This window comes from Squalius cephalus (genome assembly GCF_949319135.1).
Source record: "Squalius cephalus genome assembly, chromosome: 5".
Classification (NCBI taxonomy): Eukaryota; Metazoa; Chordata; class Actinopteri; order Cypriniformes; family Leuciscidae; genus Squalius; species Squalius cephalus.
Genome location: NC_137126.1, coordinates 30,874,675 through 30,899,107, shown reverse-complemented (window position 1 = coordinate 30,899,107; position 24,433 = coordinate 30,874,675). Strand labels below are relative to the sequence as shown.

Genomic DNA, 24,433 nt, shown 5'->3' with positions numbered 1-24,433 from the left:
TTTTCCATATAACCGTATAACGGAGTAAAGCGACTGTGGAGGATAAAGAGACTGGTTGAAGATCAGCTGCTTTTATGAATTGAAAAAAAAAAAAAAACCGAAGTAAAAACAATAACAAAAACAATTAAAAACAGGAACAGCCCAAACAAGTAGTATGTACATTTTAATAGTGTAAGTAAATAAAAAATAGTTTTTGATCAGATGAAAGAGCTGAAAGCATTCATTGGCTCTGGTCAAAGCTGTGACGCACACTATTGCTATATTCAGTATGGATGCTGTTTAGTGCACTGTTACCCACCTCTGTTACAAACACCACAGATTGGCCTAAAATGATCATCTATGAGTGTTATTTTTGTTTATGTCTGACAGGTAAATAACTGTTTTTATCTTTCCTTCGGTTAAAGCGAAGTGTCACTGTTTATTTGTCAAGATAACATCATGTCGACTGAGCGTATGAAAAGTGTCTTGCAGCCCGAGTGGAAATATGGCCTGTTTATCGTTTATTCTGCAAGATCGTGTGATGTAAAACAGCTTTTGAGTGGTTGACGATGACATTTAGTGGAATTGTATTGAGTTGAAGAACAAGATAATTACCGAAGCCGCAGAAAGTATCCGTATGTTTTGAGATTATTTTTTCTAATAAGATGAATAGACTCTGGTTCATATTATTATTGTTTTTCAGTTTCTCTTCGGATAAGTTAAAGCTACTTTTCGTGCGAAAAGCAGATTTACAGATTATTTTTATAATGTATTATTGTGCATTTTTCCCACTGTAACAATGGATGGAGTGATATGCGATGAATTCATCATTCAGTCGTGCTAGGCGCATGAAACAGCAGTTTTGGTCTCCTCAGTCCTGAGAGTTTCAGGCACCGACTCACATTGCCATCTCATATTAAGCAGATGTAACGTACTAGAAATCAGTATCAGTTTTATTCCTGTTTTCTTCTATAATTTTTATTTAAAATGATTTATTCAATGATGGCAGATTTTCTCTTTCACACTGATATTGAGAGTGTCAGTGTGAGAGTTTATTTTAGAAGGTTAAAGGGACAGTTCAACAAACCATTTAATTGTCATAATTTTCTCGCCCTCATATTTTTCCAAACCTGTTTATTTTTCTGTCTTCTGTAGAAAACAAATTGAGATGTTTGGCAGAATCTTTTGTGAGAGTGTGTGTGTTTGTGTGTGCATAGAATAAATGTGAACGGTGACTTAGTATTTCTTTTTGTTTACAACAGAAGTTAGAAAGTCAAAAACAATTTAAGGCTAAATAGATGATTTCATTCCTTTTTTGGGGTGTACTTTAACCCCACAACTTCACAGCTGTTTGTTGTATTGATGCTGTGCAGAGTTGTATCAGTAGTTGTCAATTCTTTGTGCTTTGTAATAGAGTGACGTCAAAATCAAGATGACTGACAGCGGGGATCTTTGTCCTCACTTGGACTTTATTGGTGAAGTAACTAAGGAGGAACTTATTCAGAAATCAAAGGTTAGAATTGCTTTTGCTGATATTTAAGTCTTAAATGTATTATGAGTGCTGTGTATTGAATTTTATTATGTTAATTTTACTCAAGGGCACGTGTCAGTCATGTGGGGTAGGTGGACCAAACCTCTGGGCATGTCTACAGGTAAGGAGCCTTTTCTCTAGCAAACATACAAGCACAATAGACTTTAAGCATGTAGACAGATTTATGAATGCAGTCTTTAAGATTAGGCCCAGAACATGTCTTTAAAATCAGCATGAAATCAAATATTCACAGTTCATATTTTTAATGGAATATTTCAGCGTCTTATTTAACCGTGCACATTACTATTTGTTTAATTCATGTGCCCTCATAATCTTTAATCAAAATAACTTCCCTTTCTCTTGCAACAACATTTCTTCTCTTCTCTGATTATGGCTTTAAATCAGTGGTCTCAAACTCAATTCCTGGAGGGCCACAGCTCTGCACAGTTTAGCTCCAACCAGCTCCTACTCACACCTGCAAGGAAGTTTCTAATAATCCTGAAGACCTTGATTAGCTGGATCAGGTGTGTTTGATTAGGGTTGGAGCAAAACTGTGCAGAGCTGTGGCCCTCCAGGAATTGAGTTTGAGATCACTGCTTTAAATGATGGACAAAACAGAGCAAGTGCATGAACACCAGGACACAAGTGAATTACAGCAGTGTGAGCACAGTGAAAAAGTTCGCACGTAAAATGAAAACTTAAAGATATCACAAATCCCAAACTCAAGCACAAAAAAATATGATTGTGCACATAAATCAGTTTTCCAAACCTTTGTGTTAAAGGAACACTCCACCGTTTTTTCATATTAAACTATGTTATTCCCTTAACTAAGACGAGTTGATACATACCTCTCTCGTCTCAGTGCGTGCACTTAATCGCTCTGGTGCGCGGCGACACTTTGATAGCACTTAGCTTAGCCCAGTTCATTCATTAGGATCCAAACAGAGATGAAGCTAGAAGCGACCAAACACCTCCACGTTTTCCCTATTTAAATACAGTTACACGAGTAGTTACACGACCAAGTATGGTGACAAAATATTTAAATAGGGAAAACGTGGAGGTGTTTGGTCGCTTCTAGCTTCATCTCTGTTTGGATCCTAATGAATGAACTGGGCTAAGCTAAGTGCTATCAAAGTGTCGCCGCGCGCCAGAGCGATTGAGTGCACGCACTGAGACGAGAGAGGTATGTATCAACTCGTCTTAGTTAAGGGAATAACATAGTTTAATATGAAAAACGGTGGAGTGTTCCTTTAACAATGCTATTGGCGGCTGGCCTTCTCTGGAACTCTTATTTTGATTGGCTGTTTGTATTACATTAACAATGTCCCCCTGTTGTGATTGGCTGTTGTTGGCCCTCTCTGAACAAAGACACTCAAAACGGGCTGTGTTGGGAATGGTATGGCAGACAAGAAAGTTTTCTGTCCAAGTTCATACATATGTCTTAATGGTGGTAAGATTCTTCTTGAATTGGGGCAGCGGCATTCTACGGAAGCCCTAAGAGGCCATGCATTATTATTTCTTCCTTCTTGTTTTCTCATGATCTCAGCATAGCAAGTTGTTTTCTCATGATCTAAACAGGACAACCTGTAACTCATTTTAGATTGCAGCATTAGCAAACAACAACGGTCCAATCAATTACCAGTGGACAAAATCAAGTCCCGCCCTGCATTTTTCTTTTTTGAGAGGCAGTTTCACTCAGATATACGTCACAAAAACAAACAAAAGACTATTGCAACTTCTGTTTCATGTCGACTTCAAAGTAAATCATACATTTCTTGAAAATCATTAATCTCTTTGTCCTGTTTTGCCCACAGTGTGACTGTCCCTATGTAGGCTGCGGAGAATCATATTCTGATCACAGTACTATACACGCACAGGTGACTTTCTTACAGTTTGCTTAATCATTTAAATATTTTGTGCACACTTTTTTTCTATCTAAGCATTCATTCGATTTCTATCTAGGTATCATCCATATATGATTTTTTTGTTCTTTTGTACATGTGTGCATCTTCTTTTGACCCTTTTCCAGGCCAGAAAACACAATCTGACAGTAAACTTGACCACATTCAGGGTGTGGTGTTATGTCTGTGAGAGGGAGGTGTTTCTGGAACCAAAACCTGTTACTCCTATATCATTAGCTCACTGCTGCAAACCACATGAACAGGTAAATTCATCTGAATATTTAAGAAATCTACACTTTCTATTGTTTAAGATCGTATAAACATGATTAAGATGGTACTTCCTGTTTCTGCATTATTAATATCAGTCTGAAGATCTCATTTAGAATTTATAAAGCACATGTATGTACAACACAAAATACACAAATCACTCATTTTTAAGGATCATCTTCCCCAGACATATCACCCACTGAAGGCGGTTCCTATCGCAGTGGCGGATGAGGAAGGCTCAGAATCTGAGGAGGATGAGCTTAAACCTAGAGGTATAATCATGTAGACAGGAAGCTAGTACATATTGCATGGCATTTCAAATCCTCTATTAAATGATAAATGGCAAGGACGCCCACCTAGGCATTGATGGGGACACATGCACTACCATTCAAAAGTTTGAGATCAGTATGATTTTTAAATGTTTTTGAAAATCTTTTATGTGATTAAATACACAGTAAGAATCGTAATATTTTGAAATATTATTACAGTTCAAAATACCTGTTTTTTAATATATTTATATATTTTAAAAGAGCTGGAATTTCAGCTGCCATTTCTCCAGTCTTCAGAAATCATTCTAATACGTTGATTTGCTGCTCAATTTGTTGAAAACTTAGTATTTTTGTGGAAACTGTGATACCTTTTGTCAGGATTCTTTGATAAATAGAAAGATAAAAAGAACAGCATTTATTTTAAATACAATTTTTTGTAAAATGTAAAACATTTTACTGTCATTTGATCAATTTAATGCATTCTTGTTAAATAAAATTATTAATTATTATTATTGATATTATAAAAAAAAAATCTTATTGATGACCTTTTATATAAACTTCTACATTTGTGTTTACTAACAGATGTGACTATCTTGCCCTGTTTATACAACAGCTTAAATGTGCGGATTCAATAATGAACGAATAACCAGACAATTTCCTTTTCTGTTTTTTTAATATGAAAATATGGAAGTACATAGCCTGAATTAAATTGAATCTCATTGTCATTGATTATGTGTAATGACTAAGATTCTATTCCACACTGCAAAATTTGAGGGTCATCTGTCATTTCCAAAAGCAATATGTAGCAAAGTTGTAGGCTGGTGTTTGCATTACTCGTTATGCTTAATACTCTTTATTCTATCTCAGGTCTCACAGGGATGAAGAACATTGGGAACTCCTGTTACATGAACGCTGCGCTGCAGGCCTTGTCCAACTGGTGAGCTCACAACTTGTGTAGCATAAATAGGCATTATCCAGACAGCACAGATTGGAAGGAAGCGTGACTGATTCAACTGATTTGTTTTTCAGTTCTGTGCATCATGCCCCTTAAATTGATGATGGTTTTCCTGTTTATTTTTATTTTTCTCTTCAGTCCTCCTCTGACTCAGTTTTTCCTGGATTGCAGTGGGTTGGTGCGTACGGATAAGAAGCCGGCGTTGTGTAAAAGCTTTCAGAAGCTTATCTCTGAGCTCTGGCACAAGAAACGGTAACAAACACTGACTTGCCAAACCGCTAAACTAGATCTGGCCAGTTCTAGCGAGCCTAATTTTAATCTATTGAGCTTGGTCATAATTATCTGAACCATACCGTTCTCTGTTGGTTTTCTTTTTCCCACTTCTGTACTTTCTTTTGCTTTCTGTCTAGGCCAAGCTATGTTGTTCCCACTAGTCTGTTTCATGGAATCAAACTGGTGAACCCCATGTTTCGTGGCTATGCTCAACAGGTATATAAAGCAGTGTTATTTTAGTATTATTTAATATTATATAGTAATTATTCATTTATTGAATTGGCTTTATTTTTTATTTTCAGTTTTCATTGCAATTTTTTTTTATTTTAGGATTTTTTTATGTGCTTTTGTCATTTATATTGAGTTTATAAATATTTCTATTTAGCTTTATTTTATTTTTACTTCAGTAATTTTAGTATGTCAACTTCAACTTATTTTATTTAAGTAATTTGCCAAGTTGCTAATTTTCGTTTAATATTGATAAGTTTACGTTTTTCCTAATATTTTACGTTTTTCCTAATATTTTTATTTAATTTAATTTTGGAGTGAATAATTTAATTTCAAACAGTAGAGTGTTGGCGCTTGCAACGCCAAAGGTCATGGGTTCGATTCCCAGGGAAAGCAAAAACTGATAAGAATGTAAATGTGTACCTTGAAATGAAATGTAAGTCACTTTGGATAAAAGCGTCTGCCAAATGCATAAATGTAAATGTAAATATGAAGATTACTATGCAACCTTTCAAGACTGTAGTTGTGTTTCTCATATAAGCCCCATAAAGTACACACTTCTTGCTTCTGTGTTTTTAGGACACTCAGGAGTTTTTGCGATGTCTGATGGACCAGCTTCATGAGGAGCTGAAGGAGCCTTTGACCGACTGCACCATTGCGATCTCAGATGTCGACCCTGATCACAACCTTGACAACCTTAACCATGTCGATGGAGACCGAAGCCCCTCTGAGGACGAGTTCCTGTCGTGTGACTCTGGATCAGGAAGTGAGAAAGGAGATGTAGAGAGGGCAGGAGGAGAAGCAGAGCTGCTCATCCAAGATGAGTGCGTTGGAGTGAGAGGAAACGGAGGGATCTCGGAGAAAGAGAGGCTGAAGGAGAGAAGAGGAGAAGAGAGGACACGGGAAATGGATGAGGATGCAGATGTGGATACGGCCGCACAAGAGGGACAGGCAGAGAGAGAAACAGAGGCAACCACTACAACCACAACTGTGCCGACATCAGGAAATACAGGTATGATGTTCTTATAATCTTAGGGTACGTTCACACTGTCAGTTTTTGGGATTGCCCACCACATTTACTTACAGTAGCGTCTCGAATACTCTCTGTATGAATGTGGAACGTGAGTCAAGCCTGTGTTCTCTTACCAGTAACCATAATGACAGTGACCAAAGTAATATTAAAGATGGCAACGTCCATAAAACTGAAAAGTCTTATCACTTCTGACACGACAAGAGTTCCATCGAGCCGCGAGTTCACACGTCAAATCTTCATTAACTGACAGCAGCTTTTATATCTGGATGGAGAGCGGGGAATTTGAGTCGCACATACAACACAAAACTGATACGAGCAGCTCCACTGGAGAACAGTGACTGGATCTAAAACCCACAGATCACACACAGCTCACATCTGCATCGCTGTAAGCTACCGAAACCACTCATGAAAACCCGTAACACACAGTAGACACACATTTGTGAAGCGCAGAGCGGCTCTTTGATTTTTGATATTCTGCTGCTGTGTGAACGTGACCTTACACTAACAAAAGTTTGGGGACAACTAATGTTTTTGTGTTTTTGAAAGAGTTCACTTTGATCAAAAATACAGCAAAAACAGTAATACTAAGAAATGCTATTATGTTTTTTTTAAAGAACTGTTAAGATGTATTCCGACAAAGCTACATTTTCATCAGTCATTACTCCAGTCTTCAGTGTCACATGATCCTTCAGAAATGAGTATAATATGCTGATTTGATGCTCAACAAACATTTCTTATTATTATCGATGTATAAACAGCTGTGCTGGTTAATATTTTTGTGGAAACCATGATAATATTTTTCGAATTCTTTTGGAATAATGCAAAAGTCTTTAGTCTTGCAAAAGACAAAAACTGTTGTCACTTTTGATCAATTTAAGCATTTATGCTGCATAAAAGTATTCATTTCTCTTTTTACTGACTCCAAACTTTTAAACAGTAGAGAGTATGTTAACAGAGTTCATGAAGTGTTTGGATGTGAAAACCAATCTTTTCACTTCCTGATCCCTCTTTTTCTTGCAGAACCTGATAATGAAGCTTCCATGCACTGTCCGTCCTCTCATCCTTCTAGCCCCGCTCACAGTTTGCAGGAGCTTCACTCCAGACTCTCCAGCAGCCCACCAAGATCCAGCCCCCTCAGAACTGGACCCACTTATACTTTCAAGAAAGGTTTGCTTCTCTCATATAGACAAATACAGCATATCATATTTTTTTTTGGTAAAGTTGGATTTTGCTTTACACTAAATAACCATTATGTTTGTTTGTCTTGTAGCTCAGATGCTCCTTAGCACCAAGAAGAAGAAGCAGTCCTGTTTCCGCAGTGTTATTTCAGATACCTTTGACGGATCCATTCTGAGTCTGGTTCAGTGTTTGACATGTGACCGGGTGAGGAAGGATGCAAGGAGTTTTTCTGTCTCTAGAGGGCACCAAGCATCAAATCACATTCATTACACTTAAAAATATACCACTACAGTAGTGATGGGAAGTTCGGATCATTTTACCGACTTGAATCTTTGAATCTCTTTCATCAAAATGAATGAACCTTTTTTTCAATTAATTTCGTTCATTTCAGCAGAATATAATTAAAATGTTGCATGTTAATGGGCAAATACCCCAACACATCTGCTATAAAAAAAAACTATAATGCAACCAAATTCTGAGAAACAGAAAAATAATTAATTTATTGCTTAGCTGGGTCTTCAGGCAAAGCATTCAGTTAGTTTACCTCACCTCCCGATCTAAGTCGTTTGTTTTTTTGTCACATCACATCCCCATAAGCTGAGCTGTGCAGTCTACCGGAAACAGAATTTATTAGTTCACCTCTCTAGTCTTCAGATTCAAGTCGTTCGTTCATCCCGTGACAGCCCAGAAGCTGAGGTAATGATTAGTTTACCTCTCGAGTCTTCGAGTTTGAGTTGTTTGCTCTTTTGTCACGTAACTGTATGTTGTTATTATATGTAGGTATCTTTGCTTTATCAAAGTGATTTTACCCATCATACGGTAAAGATAATGTTTAAAGCATTAGCTAGCTCTTTACCACATTCAATGTTATGAAAAAGAAACATCATAACAGAAATTCACAAATTTATAAATTGTAAGAAATAAGAAAGCTACAATTTGAGACCAGAAATGCAGCATTAACTGTAAGAGGAAAAAAACTGACTACGCTCTTGTTTGTAAGGAAGTTTGGGAATTATGAACTAATTTCTTTATCCAATACGGCTGTCACATCATGTGACAAAAGAATAAATGACTTACCTAACTAATCATTTCTGTTTCCTGTACAGAACCAATAGGATGTTGCGCATGTGCGGTCAGCACAAAATGAACAAATCACTCTCTGTGGCAACTCGTTCCCGAGTCAATTTAAAGAGTTGTTCAAAATGAACAAATCGTTTATGATCAAACTACAATCACTACAGGTCATTCTAGAAGGATTCAGCAATTCATAGCTGCACAAAACAGACTGTGTTCATATCACATAAACCAAATGTTATGTAACTGTAGAAGGATATATTTCAATGGTACAGTATGTGTAAGACTGTAGAAATAGCAATGTTTTAAAGAAAATATCTGCCTTTGTAGGTTTCGACAACTGTGGAGACCTTTCAGGACCTGTCTTTGCCTATTCCGGGTAAAGAAGATTTGGCCAAACTCCATTCCTCTATCCACCAGAGCGCTCCAGTTAAAGCTGGTGTCTGCACGGATGCTTATGCGCCACAAGGCTGGATATCCTACATCATGGATTCTATAAGAAGGTATAGTGAGAGTGTGGTTAAGGCTGAGAATTAACTAATGGAAAAATGTATTGCACTACAGTCCAAAAGTTTGAAGTCTCTAAGACTGAAAGAAGTCTCTTATGCTTACCAAGGCTGCATTTATTTGAACAAATATACAGTAAAAAGTCAATGTGAAATATTATTACAATTTAACTGTTTTCTAATGTCATATATTTTTTAATTGTAATTTATTCCTGTGATGACAGCTGAATTTTTAGATACCATTACTCCAGTCATCAGTGTCACATGATCCTTTAGAAATCATTCTAATATGCTGATTTGGTGCTCAAGACCTTATTATTATTGATGTTTAAAATTGTTGTGCTGCTCAGTATTTTTGTTGAAACCTTGCTAAAAAATGTTTTTAAGATTCTAATGTGTTTTTTTTTTTTTTTTTTTTTTTTTTTTTTTTTGCAGGTTTGTAGTGTCTTGTATTCCCAGTTGGTTTTGGGGTCCAATGGTAACGCTGGAGGACTGCCTGGCAGCCTTCTTTGCTGCTGATGAGCTGAAAGGTAAGCACACCATGTTTGACATTTATGAATGTGGAATTATGAATGTGACAGCAAAGGGTAAAAAAAATAATATTCACTTTCCACAATGTTGTATTGTTTGGAAACCCTTGGTTGATGTTTTTTTCTTTCCGCCAAACAGGAGACAACATGTACAGCTGTGAACGATGTAAAAAGTAAGATTTCTTATATATATAAAAAAAGGCTAAAATGTAATCTAATCTAAATAGTAATTATGGTTTTACAGCCAAAACCATACTGTAGCTGTTAGGTTTACTTGTTTAGAAACATGCTAATTTACTCTACCTGCTTCCCAGATTGAGAAATGGTGTGAAATATTGTAAAGTTCTGCGTCTACCAGAAGTAAGTACCCCCTCCATTTCGATCTGCTCTTTTCAATACAACTTGTATTCCTAGTTTGTTTGTTTATGTGTGATCTCCTTTGCAGATATTGTGCGTTCACCTGAAGCGTTTCAGGCATGAAGTCATGTACTCATTCAAGATAAATAGTCATGTGTCATTTCCACTGGAGGGTTTGGATCTCAAGCCCTTCTTGGCTAAGGAGAGCCCGTCGCAGATTACTACCTATGACCTGCTGTCTGTCATCTGTCATCACGGAACTGCTGGGAGTAAGTTACTTCTGTGTAATATTGCGAAATATAGCTGGAGTTTTGAGGTTTTGATAAATGGCCTGGTATTTGTTAATTTCTGGCTCTTTTCCCAGATGAGAAAAAATATATTATTTTGTCTGATTTATTTGAGTGAAATAAAAGGTTTTTCCCCCTGTTGAACAGGTGGTCACTACATAGCGTACTGTCAGAATGTGATCAATGGACAGTGGTACGAGTTTGATGATCAGTATGTAACAGAAGTGCACGAGACAGTAGTGCAGAATGCTGAAGCGTATGTCCTTTTCTACAGGTACTTTTTTATTGCTATTTTATTGATTTTGTAATGTTTGTTTAAAGAGCACACAGTAATGTTTTTCTTATTAAAGTTGGCTTGAAATGAAAATTCACCCTTTTTTACGCACCTTATTGTTTATGATTCATCCTTGCATATTTCATTTAAAAAACATTTTTTACCTCAGAATTTTTAATCAAAATGTTATAACTCAATCTTCCAGTCAAACGGCAGACTTCTCTCTGGTGATGTACAGTTAGGTCCATATATATTTGGATACCGACACAATTTTCATCATTTTGGCTCTGTATGCCACAGAATAGAATTAACATAAAACTATCAAGATGAAATTGAAGTGCAGACTTTTAGATTTAATATCTGAACAAAAATATCATGTGAAACGTTTAGGAATTGCAACCGTTTTTATACACAGTCCCTCTATTTTCAAAGGCTCAAATGTAATTGGACAAATAATCATAAATAAATAGTTAATTTTTATATATTGTTGAGAATCCTTTGCAGGAAATGACTGCCTGAAGTCTGGAACCCATGGACATCACCTTTTTATGTTGCTGGGCTCACCAGTGCATTATTTTTTCTCTCTCAGAATGTAACAAACTGTTGGCCAATCCTAATGTTCCTGCTATCTCTCTTATAGGTTTGTTTTGTTTTTGAAACAGCCTAATGATGGCCTGTTTCACTTGCATGGAGAGCTACTTTGACCACATTATCCAAATGCAAATGCCACACTTAGGGGCTGTTTACACGACACCATTTTCAACTAAAAACGTAAAACTTTTTATTCGTTTTGGCCGTTCGTTTACACAACAGCAGCGTTTTGGGTGCCTGGAAACAGGTTTCAAACTGCAAGTTTTTGAAAACGGTCTCTGTGTAAACAACAAAGGCTGGATCCCAAATGGCACACTCCGGCCTTGTGGACACTTGCAGACCTAAGGGGCGCTGGCCTTGAGTACACGAGGGCAAGCGAGACTGTATTTTGGGACAGGCTTGATGACATCATGCCACTGAAAGCCAAACAGCCACGAAACTCCTCCCCTCATTTATCTGATTGGGCGTTCGCAATGATTTCTGGGTAGGTAACTTCATGTGGAGGGTGCGAAAGTGCGGGCTTCGTCGAAGTCCGCATCAAGGGCTCAAAGGCAGCGCTTGTGAGCACACTTCTGAGCGCTAATATGCCGAATGGTACACCCTACGGACTCGTACACTTGCCGAGCACGCTCAATTTAAGGCCACGAGACCATGAGTCCACATGAAGTGTGCCATTTGGGATCCAGCCTAAAACGCGAATCTCTGAAGACAGTGACGTCATGCACATGTATTACGTGTTCAGTCTATAGTGTTTCATCGCCATCTAATGGCCTGGCAGCAGAATATAGGGTTTTTAGTCGTTTTTGCGGATCCGTGTGAATGGGGGAATGGGGGATCCGTACGCCAAAAACTCAAAGGAAAAACGTCCCCGTTTTAAGCGTATCGTTGTCGTGTAAACGTACACTTAGAATCAACTCCTGCTTAAGCAATGAAGAAATAATGAAGGAATAGCCCACACCTGTCCATGAAATAGCTTTTGAGTCACTTGTCTAATTACTTGTGGTCCCTTGAAAAGGGGTGATGCGAATACCCTCAAATTAAAGCTGAGAGTGTGCACATTAAGCCCATTCATTAAATAACTAACTTGAATATGTTTTGGCAAATGGCTAAAATAACAAAAATTGTGCCTGTGTCCAAATATATGGACCTGACTGTATGCCAGACTTATCATTTAGTCCGCATAAACCCACCCCTTTTCTTACAATCACAGGCTTACATTTAGATCTGCCTCCATCCAATCAACAACGGATGGATAGAACCAAGTCCCTGGCCTACATTTTTGTGAGAATCTGTTTCACTTGTATGTACGTCACGATACGTAAGAAAAGATCTGTCGCTACTTATGTTACTCTGCAACTGTTTTACATATAATTAAATGAATAGAATAAAAAAAAAAATTAAATGACTAAAACAATGTATGCTATGTTCATTAGGTTCCATGCCAATAGATATCAGAATAAAATCCAATACTTTTGGGACATATAGTGATGAGTGCACTTTTAAATGGTTGTAATTTCATATTAATTTTCTTTTAGGAAGAGCAGTGAAGAATCTGTGAGAGAGAGACAGAAGATTGTTGCACTGGCTAATTTAAAGGAGCCCAGTCTGCTTCAGTTCTACATTTCCAGAGAATGGCTCAACAAGTTCAACACATTCACTGAGCCTGGACCCATCGCCAACCACACTTTCCTCTGTCAGCATGGAGGTATAATCACACACAAATACTGTCCTATATATCTAAAACCCATCCAAACTGGACCAATTTAGGTTGAATGAATTACATGACTGTAATATTAATTTACCTACATCAAGGTTTTGTCAGACCATAGGTTCAGAAGAGTTTAGGGGGTGCCAGGGGGCACTTCTGAGCCTTACTCTGTCATAAAGTTTGCTGCTCTAATGAAAGCACACATTTTCTTCTCTGTACTGTGATTGCTGTGTAAGTATGAAGAGCTGAATGTGAGAAATTGACTTTAGTGGGTGAGTAAATGGATTTACCGGCTACAGTATGTGGTATGTGGCTGCAGTTTGTAAACTGCCACATAATAGATTGTTTAAATTGCTAGACCCTAGGGGTGTGTGATATTGACAAAAAATTATTTCAATATTTTGTGGCATTTAGGAGTTTTTTTCTGTTTAATGCAGCTTATAAATGCATTTACACCGCAATTACAATTGCATAAATAATTCTGTCAGGGTAATATTTAAAAATACATTTTGAGTTATGAAATATGAAATGGTTTAAAGAATGAAATGATACTTTAAATATGAAATAAATACCGCCAGTAGGTAGCAGTAAGTTGCTGGCTTAATGGGTGAGCCATTGCATTATTGCATTATTTTAAAGGATTTGTTCAAAATGGTGAATCCATATGATTCACTTTAATGATTCATTCAACACTGAAAATTTGTACGATGACGAAACACCACTGTCTTGTTCTCAGAGACAAGCAATGGTTCTGCTCAGGTAGGCTTTGTTTTAGACTATTTTCGTTGACAATTTAACTGCATTCTAACAGGCTACATCACACAGTGAAAGCATGCACACTCAAGGCACAATTTTGTTCGGTTTTTGCATAATGAGTGACATACTCAACAGTGTTAGCTCACACATCATTAAAACAACAATTACGAGATTAACATAGACAATACATAATCACACACCCCTATCTGACCCTCACAGTTTTGTTTTTTGTTTTTTTGCTTGACATAAGTGACATACAGTCTTAAAGGGATACTCCACCGTTTTTTCATATTAAACTATGTTATTCCCTTAACTAAGACGAGTTGATACATACCTCTCTTGTCTCAGTGCGTGCACTCAATCGCTCTGGCGCGCGGCGACACTTTGATAGCACTTAGCTTAGCCCAGTTCATTCATTAGGATCCAAACAGAGATGAAGCTAGAAGCGACCAAACACCTCCACGTTTTCCCTATTTAAATACAGTTACACGAATAGTTACACGACCAAGTATGGTGACACAAAATAAAACGTGGCACTTTTCTAAGTGGGTAAAAAGGATAACTATAATGTATGGCGGAATAGCACTTGAAGTTGGGAGCACTTCGACTATGCGCAGTAAAAAGTCACGTTGGTTCTATGACAGAAGTGAGAGGGAGAGGGTTTTTCAGGAGTGTCTTTTTACTGCGCATAGTCGAAGTGCTCCCAACTTCAAGTGCTATTCCACCATACATTATAGTTATCCTTTTTACCCGCTTAGAAAAGCGCCACGTTTTATTTTGTGTCACCATACTTGGTCGTGTAACTATTCGTGTAACTGTATTTAAATAGGGAAAACGTGGAGGTGTTTGGTCGCTTCTAGCTTCATCTCTGTTTGGATCCTAATGAATGAACTGGGCTAAGCTAAGTGCTATCAAAGTGTCGCCGCGCGCCAGAGCGATTGAGTGCACGCACTGAGACGAGAGAGGTATGTATCAACTCGTCTTAGTTAAGGGAATAACATAGTTTAATATGAAAAAACGGTGGACTATCCCTTTAAAATTTGTATATATACTGTATATATAAAAAAAGTTGTATTTTCTTCTCTTCTGTCTGCATGTAAAGACTCGTGTGGCTGTCACAACTCGCACATCTTCTTACAACTTTTTCCTCAGTGGAAAAATGACCACCAAAGTTTATCTAGGATGGCCTGAAGTTTTTTTTATTTTCCTCTTCTAGAGCTCCATGTGATGACTCATATGTGAACTATTAATTGCATTAAGCCACCGAATCTAGCCATGTAAATGTTTTTATGAGAGACAACATTTCACATAGAAAGTATATTACAACAAGTGATACAGTTTATAGCAAAATAATCCTATAATTAATCACCTTTTTATTTTTTTTATTTGACTCATTTTACCCGCTATTGGCACATTTCGCAAATAGCTAATTTTCAACCCAGTATGCCCCACTATGGTTTGCACATTGGTAGATATTTTTGAATCTTTTTCACTTGCTGTAGCAGTAAAAACTTAATTCAGGTATGATTTTATACAGGAATCCCTCCTACTAAGTACCATTATGTGGATGATCTGGTCGTGATCCTTCCTCAGAATGTGTGGGAATATCTCTACAACAGGTGAGTCATGCATAGCAATGCACATTTTTGACCTTTAGGAAGTCCTCAGGACATTTATCACCTCAGTGGAACATGGATTATTTTTGAGCTTTTAATCTGTTGAAGTCAACAAAACCTCAGTCCAACCCTGAACTCACAAGATGTGTATGGCGTTCTGTCGGTTCGAGGCATCTGATGTCATGTTTAAAGAACTACACCAGCAGTGCAATGTAAACATTGTTGAGTTATGTGTTTGCGCTTTTCACTGGCCATACTTTGAACATTTCTTCATGCCTTTCACAGGTTTGGGGGAGGCCCAGCCGTGAATCACTTATATGTGTGTGCCATCTGTCAAGTAGAGATCGAGACCTTAGCCAAACGTCGGAAGCTGGAGATAGACACCTTCATCAAGGTGAAAAAATGACTTCACACAGACAGATAAGAGTTCTCTAATGTTTGCGAAAATAAGTGCCGTTCATGTACAGACAAATTAGTTTGCTCTTGTGGGTTTAATATGTTGCCAACTATTGTAGCCCACTTAAAAGTAAACAATGAGGTGCTGTCCATCACCACAACACTCACTGTGAATCACATATAGGAGGGAGTGCATTTGAATACTGTTCTTCTAGGTTATCCACTCAGATAAACAGCATTTTAGGTAACGCAGTGCGGAAACTCCTCTTGGAAGGAGCATAATGTTCTTGGAAGAGTTTGCTGCTCGTAAAGCCAGAGAACTGATGAAAAACAGACTGCATACTGAACAGATCAAGGATGTGACCTGTACTGGAATCTTATCAGGAGTGCAGCATCTTATCAGGTGCATCAACAGCTTTGAAACAGACATGTTTTGAAGCTTTGGAAAAATTTGGATGTCATGTTTGAAACTCCACAGTTTTTAAAGGGGCGCATCAATATTAATGCAGCTATAACTGTTATACTAAAGAGTACAGAAACACTCAGATTGTTTAAAGGGAGTTTGAAGTTTATAGTGGTCATATCCCTCTCTGTTTCTTTTTTTCTCTGTCTGTCTATAGTTAAATAAAGAGTTTCAGGCTGAAGAAGCACCTACGGTTATCCTGTGTATCAGCATGCAGTGGTTCAGAGAATGGGAGAACTTTGTCAAGGGCAAAGACAACGGTACACTCTTATACAAACTCACAAACATGTGATACTGCTTATTTTATTATTTTAAAAAATCTGTGGCATTTAATTCACTGACCTGAGGGAGGAATTTAAGTGTCTGTTTATATTGCACAGCTATTTTTAAGCATTATATTTGTATTAACCCTTGTGTTATGTTGCGGGTCAATTTGACCCGTTTAGATTTTCTAGTTGTTGGAAATACTGGTTAACCTATGTTTTTTTTCTTGATATTTTGTGACTTTTTCTCATTTATCATCATGAACATGCATGCAAAGTTTCAACATGCTGGTGTTTTTTGACATATACAAACAAAATTACTGTTCCTTTCGTGATGTTCGCGGGTCAATTTGACCCGCATATTTTAACGCTCTAAGGCAACTGTACGGACCCAAAATAATAACATTTATTGGTTATATTTTGTTATTTTATTTTTTTACTACCTTATGAAGCTAAAAAATTAGGTTTTCCACACTTATTTCAATACAGAAAAAATATTTTGTCAGCCACAGATGGTAAAAATTACCTATCATTTATTTTTTCAAGCTACCTGAAATAATATAAAAACCTTTTTTTTTTTTTTCTTGATATTTTGTGACTTTTTCACATTTATCATCATGAACATGCATGAAAAGTTTCAACATGCTGGTGTTTTTTTTTTACATATACAAACAAAATTACTATTACGTTTGTGATGTTCGCAGGTCAATTTGACCATCATAGGCAGCTATTCAAAAGCAACTGTAGACACAAAATAAAAACATTTATTTTATGTATGTCAGGGCATCAACTCCAGTTCTAAAGTGTAAGTGTATCTAAAAGTACTCTAACCCAAACCAAACACACTTGAAAAAGCTAAATCATGGTGTTCAGAATTAATTGCAAATTACAAATGAAAATCTTTGACAGACACATATAGTAAAATAAGCACTCATTTATATATTCAAGATATCTGAAATATATTGATACTTCGACATAGACAGCAGGAAAAATTAGCTCAGATTAATTAATTGTTCAGTTATGATGTTCTAAGCAAAAAAAAAAAAAAAAAAAAAAAGTTAATAAAAATGTATATGCAAATATATATATAAATATAACGTATATTAAAATTTTAAATAGTTTTAAAAAATGGTTAAAAAACATTTTCATTAAATCATATCTTCAGATATATATTTTTTGGAATATTTGACAAATGTTGATATTAAAAGTTTACAGTTTGAACCTGAATCTTTGTTGTTTTTCATAGTGTGATTTTTGAGGAATTGTATTGAATCCAATGCGGGTCAATTTGACCCGGACCATAAGGGGAGTGCACAGAATTCCAACATAACACGAGGGTTAAAACAGTCACTAATAGGGGTGCAATGGATCACAGTTGATCTGTGATCCATACGGACCAGGCCTCGCGGTTAGGCATGCATGTGATTCGTGGATTATTTGCTAAATTTAACCATCATAGACTGAAAGTTTATCATTTGCATGTGTTTTTTTCTTGACAGTTTACACATTCAAGTGATTTAAACCATTCAGAGAAGAGGCAAAAGAAAACTTGATCATGCACTGTTTTCTGAGCGTACGGCCACACGCACCCAAAGCGTGCACACACAGAGAGAGGCGCATTGTAGACCACGCGCAAACACAGAATTGATTCCTCTTTCATGTCTCCTTGCGCTTGAACGGAAACATACTCACAAAATTATGTTAAAATACCCGTCTTGGCAAGTATTCTCGTAAACACAGTCGGCTAAGTGAATATAAACAGTTGAGAAAGAAATCAGATGTGTATCATTATATTGGATCCGTTCATTAGGTCTTAAAGTGACAGCAGCCTATAAAAATCTACTGATGTCTATGTCATTAAGGCGAGACACGGCAGGCAAAAACATCGATTTTCATGCAGTGGTCAGTTTTGAGATTTTGGGCTAGTTTACTCCTTCAATATGTGTTCTTTCAAGCTGCTATAAAGAAAACGTTGAAAATATACATTAAGATGTTTATTTTATTACATTTTGTTTACTTGCGGCAGTAAGTTTCTCCCGAATTTACCAGGAAGTAAGCATTACAACGCGACACGCCGAGCTCCGTCTGTTTACTGACGTCTGTCATGACCGGTATCGTTGTAAAGCTCTGAGTCTCATGCACAACGCTATGTAACCTAAATATGGGCATTTCCTTTCTATCAGTAACCAATCGTGAATGTCCAAAGGGGGATTTAAAGCTAACGACGATTTCTCATTTAGAGCTATTAAATCTTTAACTGCCGTTTTCTCAAAATGATTTTTTTGTCATACTCCAGTAGAAACATCTCAGCCTATGTAGCACCTATGTACACCAAACTTTCCACTTATACACTTAGCAGTATTCTGAAGATATTTTCAGAGGGATTTGTTAATAAATCATTCCTGGCCTGATTTATGTGACATTTTAATCAAAAAAATATGGTGAAAATCTATTTTTTATGGCTATGGACAGTATATTTTGATTCCCTAGGTAATGAAAGCATATATCCTGAAATCCCTCTGAGTTTTTATTTTCATCTTGTGTGTAAACAAAATGAAAAAAGAATTTTGCACCTGGCTTTATCATATGTTCAGATCTATCTACCGAAAATATATGCAAAATTGTGCATATTTAATGAGAGAATGCCTAATTTGCATAATTAAACATAAAAATTTCTAAAACTTGTAATACATTTTTTTATATACTTGTGTAAGTAATCAACTGAGGAAGTTTCATGGTGATATCTATTATTTAAAAATTTTACCCTATTCACCTGTAGTGTCTCGCCTTAATGTTAAACAAACAACAAAACACATCTGAAACAAAGATTAATCTATATTTAATTTATACAGTGAACACTATTGTGTTAATTTACATTTAATGATTACATTTCTGTACCTGAATACTACTGTTAGACCTTACTTTATTTGTAACTTTGTTATATTGTTGTTGTTTTTTTGGCTGATCTGTAAAATGATACGATCTGTGACTCAAAAACTGTAATATGATCCGAACCGTGAGTTTAGTGATCAGTTGCACCACTAGTCATTATGGTCACTATGAAATCAACATTGACAATCCTTATTCTTATTATTTTTAATGAAAAATTGCAGTATTCAATAAAAGTAATTTATCCATGCACATCATTCTTTTTTATTTTATTCACATGCCCTCATAATCTTTAATCAAAAGCATTAACGTCCCCTTCCCCTTACAATGACATCTCTTCTCTGTTGACGTGTAAACCAGCACAAGGACTTGGCAATAAGGTTGTCCAATGGCCTGACGAGTTTCAATTCCACCCCTCCAGCAATTTGTCACTCACATGAAACAATCGCAGCAATTAGCAAATGGCAACAATCCAATCAATTCCCGATGGACAAAATGAAGTCCCAATTATAATTTTTTTTCTTGCTCAAGGTGCCCTTTTACTTGCATTTACGTCACAGGGGAAGAAAATTCCATTGCATTTTCCAGTTAATGCTGACTTTAAAGGGATAGTTTACCTCAAATTTGTTGTCATGCTGTTACAAACCTGTATGACTTTCTTTTTTTCTTTACACAAAAGAAGTCATTTTCATTATATGGACAAAAAACACAGACATTTTTCAAAATATCTTCTTTATCTTTTTCTTGTGTTCCACAGAAGAAAGAAATGCATACAAGTTGAATGACATGAGAGTGAGTAAATGATGACAGAAATTTCATTTTTGGGGGAACTATCCCTTTAAGACTTTGTGTAAAATACATTACAAAAGTCCATGTTACATTTAGGTGATGTGTGTAATTTTTATCTGATGTTATAGTTCTCCCTAAAATTTTTAAACACTGTGGCTCTGAAACGCATTCAAAACATCCCTCTGTATGTTTGAGTGTTCCGACCAGCCTGACTTTCCAACATTGACTCAACCAATGGCGGGATTTCTTGTCAGCTCGGCCAAGACCACCCTCTGTATTTTCAAGGGAATGTTTGCTTATGCACTGTAAAGGTCATTATTATTTTCCTCCCTCCCTCTCTCTCTCTCTCTCTCTCTCTCTCTCTCTCTCTCTCTCTCTCTCTCTCTCTCCCTGATGGTTTAGAGCCGCCCGGCCCCATTGACAACAGCAAGATTGCAGTAATGAAAGGCGGACATATCCAGCTTAAACAGGGTATTTCCTGTCCAAAAATTGACGTGTCTGTGATTCATCTTGTGTCAAAACTTTGTCTGACTCGCATGTGTGTCTTTGTATATAGTTCATTATCTACGGTTTGGTTTGCAGGAGCAGACTACGGGCAGATATCTGAAGAAACGTGGCAGTACTTGTTAAGTATTTATGGCGGTGGGCCAGAAATTGCAGTGCGGCAAACCATCAGCCCCCCAGACACTGACACGCATGGTGAGAGGAAAATAGAGGCAGAGACCAGAGCCCTCTGAAATGGTAAGAGTGACCTAAAAAAAACGATTTAAACACTAAGCCACACTTGTATGTATGTTTGGGCCAAGAAGCATTAAATTGGTTAAAAGTGATATATTGTTTAAAATTAATAAAAGTATTTTGACACTTTCTTTTGTTTTTATTTTAGATTTTGTAGAATATATAGAATATGTCTGTAGTTAAAGCATTGAACTATACCTACTCTTCTGTGGAACCTGTGTAAACCCTTTATAAAACCTCTTGTCTGAGAAAGTGAAGTTAGTTCTGAGAAAAGCTCAAGCATCATTAATTCCAGACAGGCTGACAGGCTGATTAATCACATCTACGTACATCGCCCTTGTGTCTGGCTGATTCTTCAATTAGGGGCACTTTTACTACTTGAAATCCAGAAAAATGCAAGTTCATAAAAAAATCTTAATGAAATTATTTATCACATGTCGTGCAATAAAGATCTGATCAAGGTTTTGGTGAAGCTTCAGGTGGATTTTTGTATAATGTGTAATCTAGTAATTTGTAACGACATGACTATGGTGACATATTCAACAAATGTGAAATAAGCTTTGGACTTGTTAATAAGCTACTAACTAACTTATTGTGTTATCTTAAACTACAAAATAACAAAACCTCAGAAATGAAAATAAAATACAAATTTAAATTTAAATTCTCAAATAACTGGATTAGTAATGGTTTAATCTTAGATCAAAGTGTAAAACATATATAAAATTACAATTATAGTGTTTGTCTGCTACCCTTGCTTCACATTTCTACTCATTTTATTTATGTATATCATGACCAAATAGAAACTTTGCAGTAGTTTTGGGGAAAGTGAATTTTCGTTATTTTTTTCATTTTAATTTAGTTTTTAATACAAATTGTTCAAGAAATTAATAGTTTTGTTAAACACTTTAGAAAAAAATATCTTTCTTTAAAATCAATTAATAAGAAACGGCCAAAAATAGTTTCATCTAAAAGTAACCTTTTAAAAATGTTACAAAATTAGGGTTATGGTTAAAGGCACACTATGCATTTTCTGTTTTTCTCAAACAGCGACCCCTAGAGTTGCTGTGGAGTACTTGTATTTAGCGTTAAGGTCCTTGCACACTGAGTCCGAAATTTTCGCATGCGCTTTTTCGTATTTGTGATTCGGTGGCTCTGAATTGTCAAAACAGCATTCAAAATGCTTGCTACGAATGTGAAAAACGCAGAAAATCTAACCTGATCCGAATTTTTTTATGACGGACGAACGTTTCGGAGGCAGTGTGCAAGCATGATTGACATAACGTTAGGTCGTAAATACCACTCACGCAGAGCCGTCTCTGTGCTCTTCCGACCGCGCTTTCTTCGTTTTCTTTGTCAACTCAGCCACAATTCACGTTTGAAATCTGTGCTAGTGTCTTCCATAGAGGCTGCTTCATGTTGTTGATGTATGTGACGTCGTGCCTTAAAGCAAGTCGTGATTCTCGCGAGATTTGTCTGATCTCTCGCGAGATTTGTCCCCCCCCCCCCCCCCGCTTTGCTATCAGGATGATTCGCCCTACTATGAGTTCGTTTACCATCGAAATTATTTCGAAGCTGTTATATTAAGGTGTAAATCTTACATAGTGTGCCTTTAACATGCACTATAAATGTTTAGAGCTATTATAATCTATCCTTTAACTCTACATTGATTTTTTTAAAACATGTTTAACTGGAGCTTCTCTGTCCCCTAGATGATTTTACATGAAAAAGTTATATTTTTTATATTTAAATCATCCTAGAAGACAGAACAACTACCGTAGTTGAAAAATCACCCATATATTTGAATACAGGAATGAAACATTCACTTGTTATTGATAGGTTTTGTTTGTTTCTTTGCTCTACTGTAGGTGATGAAGACCAACGTGTGGATGACAGTCACGCACTGCGCTTACTGTCTTACAAGCACTTCGTGAGCATTTCTGTGGATCTGTTATCTGTGACTGACAGAGCTCTCCTAGTGTAGGAAAGGGTCTTATTTATTAGGTGAATAAATATATTATCAGACACACACATAAAACATATTTAACATTCATGAAGAAGCTTCATACATGTGCGCTGGTGATATGCTTGTTTCTGTTGTCATTGGGATTAAGGGCAGTGACGTAAACCTTTCTCAGTAGTGCAGAGGTAAATACATGATGCATCAAGCAGGACATATTCAAACTCTCACTCAAACTTTTTGTTAGAGCTCTTTACTGACGTCTGCCTAGGAAAAATAAGGCTTGAACTTAGTATCTGCATGTTCAAAGAAGCTTTCTTTGTCACCCAACTCCACTATATCACGATAATTCACAGTACAAATGTGATGAAATTGAGCATGTTGGCACTGTGAGGTTTTTTTTTTTTTTTTTTTTTTTTGGTAATGAATAGTTGAAACATGATGATGTTGAAGGCTTAATCTTTTCAGAATTATTTTACAGCGAGTTGTGTTTACATTTCTACCTCCGGGATCTACGAAAACTTTTTCCATCAATACTCAACAATCAAATGTTTATGTTCACGCTAGCCACTAAATCATGTTCTCTGGAAACTATAGGAGGGATACGATTTGATGTTACAGATATGTGCCGGTACCAGCACTTTTGCTTCGGAAGTTAATTCAGGCATTAAAATAATTCATCTTAAGTAGGAACAGGATGTGATGCCATGGGAGAATTTGCCTTTTCATGTTGAATCTAGGGCTGTTTACTCAATGTTACTGAAATTCGACCGAAACTGTCATTACACAATGTAAGATTTCAATATTAAAAGCTCAGGATGTGTTTGCCATTAATATTACATTTTGTTTTAATGCACTTTAAAATCCTCAGTTTTGACATAGCTCCATGCTCTGTCCCAATAGAAGGAAATGAATCCTTCACGGATATCCCCATCTCGGCGCCCCAGCTCTGACACAGGGTTGCGTAAGCTACTATGTTTGACGTATTCACTAATAAATGGTCTTCACATTTTTCACAATTTCCTCAGACTGGCAAAAACGTACAGTAACTGCTTACTCAATTGCTTGATGTGCTGTCTGTTGAAAGCTGCATCATTTATATGTCACAATGGTTTAATGATGCAGCTCCACAGTCTCAAATGAAAGTAAACTATTTTTCCAAGGGAACGTGCAATGAGGCGAATCAGATGTGTTGGAAATGCTAATAGAATGCCGATAAGCTAGCCTAACTATGTCATTTCGAACATATTCTTTTTACATAAAAAAATGTAACAGTATTTATTTATGAATGTCGTCTTTTCTCATAAGCAAACGGTCAGAATTGTGGAGAATTGCTTGTGTATAGGACAATAGGGTCTGTTACATATTTTGTTGCAGGAACTTCCAAGGTAACTTCTGATGTAATGCCTTTTTAACTTAAGTGATTTAAATGTTAAGATCTGTCTGATTTGACTTATAGAAATAAAGCCTGTTCTTTCTCCACAGTGTCTATTTCTTTATTTTATTACTTTTTATATAGTTCTGTGATCATATTACTGTGGTTCCCAGACCAGCTTGATCCAGTTATAAACTTCAGATCCGTTTTGCGTAACCTAAAGCCATGCCCACACTTGTTAAGTTGTTT

At 36.6% G+C, this 24,433-nt stretch overlaps 1 protein-coding gene across 4 annotated transcripts; it reads left to right on the top strand.

The window, feature by feature from the left end:
• Window positions 1-243: 243 nt before the first annotated feature.
• Window positions 244-24,291, top strand: usp20 (ubiquitin specific peptidase 20). 4 transcript variants are annotated; one of them, XR_013821375.1, is made up of 26 exons: window positions 267-369; window positions 1,394-1,492; window positions 1,578-1,631; window positions 3,325-3,387; window positions 3,540-3,674; window positions 3,851-3,950; window positions 4,815-4,884; window positions 5,041-5,154; window positions 5,313-5,391; window positions 5,983-6,415; window positions 7,457-7,603; window positions 7,707-7,819; window positions 9,020-9,192; window positions 9,631-9,725; window positions 9,865-9,898; window positions 10,040-10,085; window positions 10,171-10,351; window positions 10,517-10,643; window positions 12,770-12,939; window positions 15,236-15,317; window positions 15,600-15,708; window positions 16,331-16,433; window positions 20,083-20,117; window positions 20,517-20,585; window positions 20,697-20,855; window positions 22,718-24,291. XR_013821375.1 is itself a non-coding variant. In XM_079872813.1 (25 exons), exons 2-24 carry the CDS (start codon window positions 1,412-1,414, stop codon window positions 20,849-20,851), a joined length of 2,718 nt encoding a protein of 905 aa, XP_079728939.1. In that variant the 5' UTR covers window positions 244-369; window positions 1,394-1,411; the 3' UTR covers window positions 20,852-20,855; window positions 22,718-24,291. The 4 variants fall into 4 exon arrangements, 3 of the variants coding, with proteins under 3 accessions (XP_079728939.1, XP_079728937.1, XP_079728938.1); XM_079872813.1 differs by lacking the exon at window positions 20,083-20,117 and having other exon boundaries at window positions 244-369; window positions 3,866-3,950; XM_079872811.1 differs by lacking the exon at window positions 20,083-20,117.
• The last annotated feature ends 142 nt before the right edge of the window (window positions 24,292-24,433 follow it).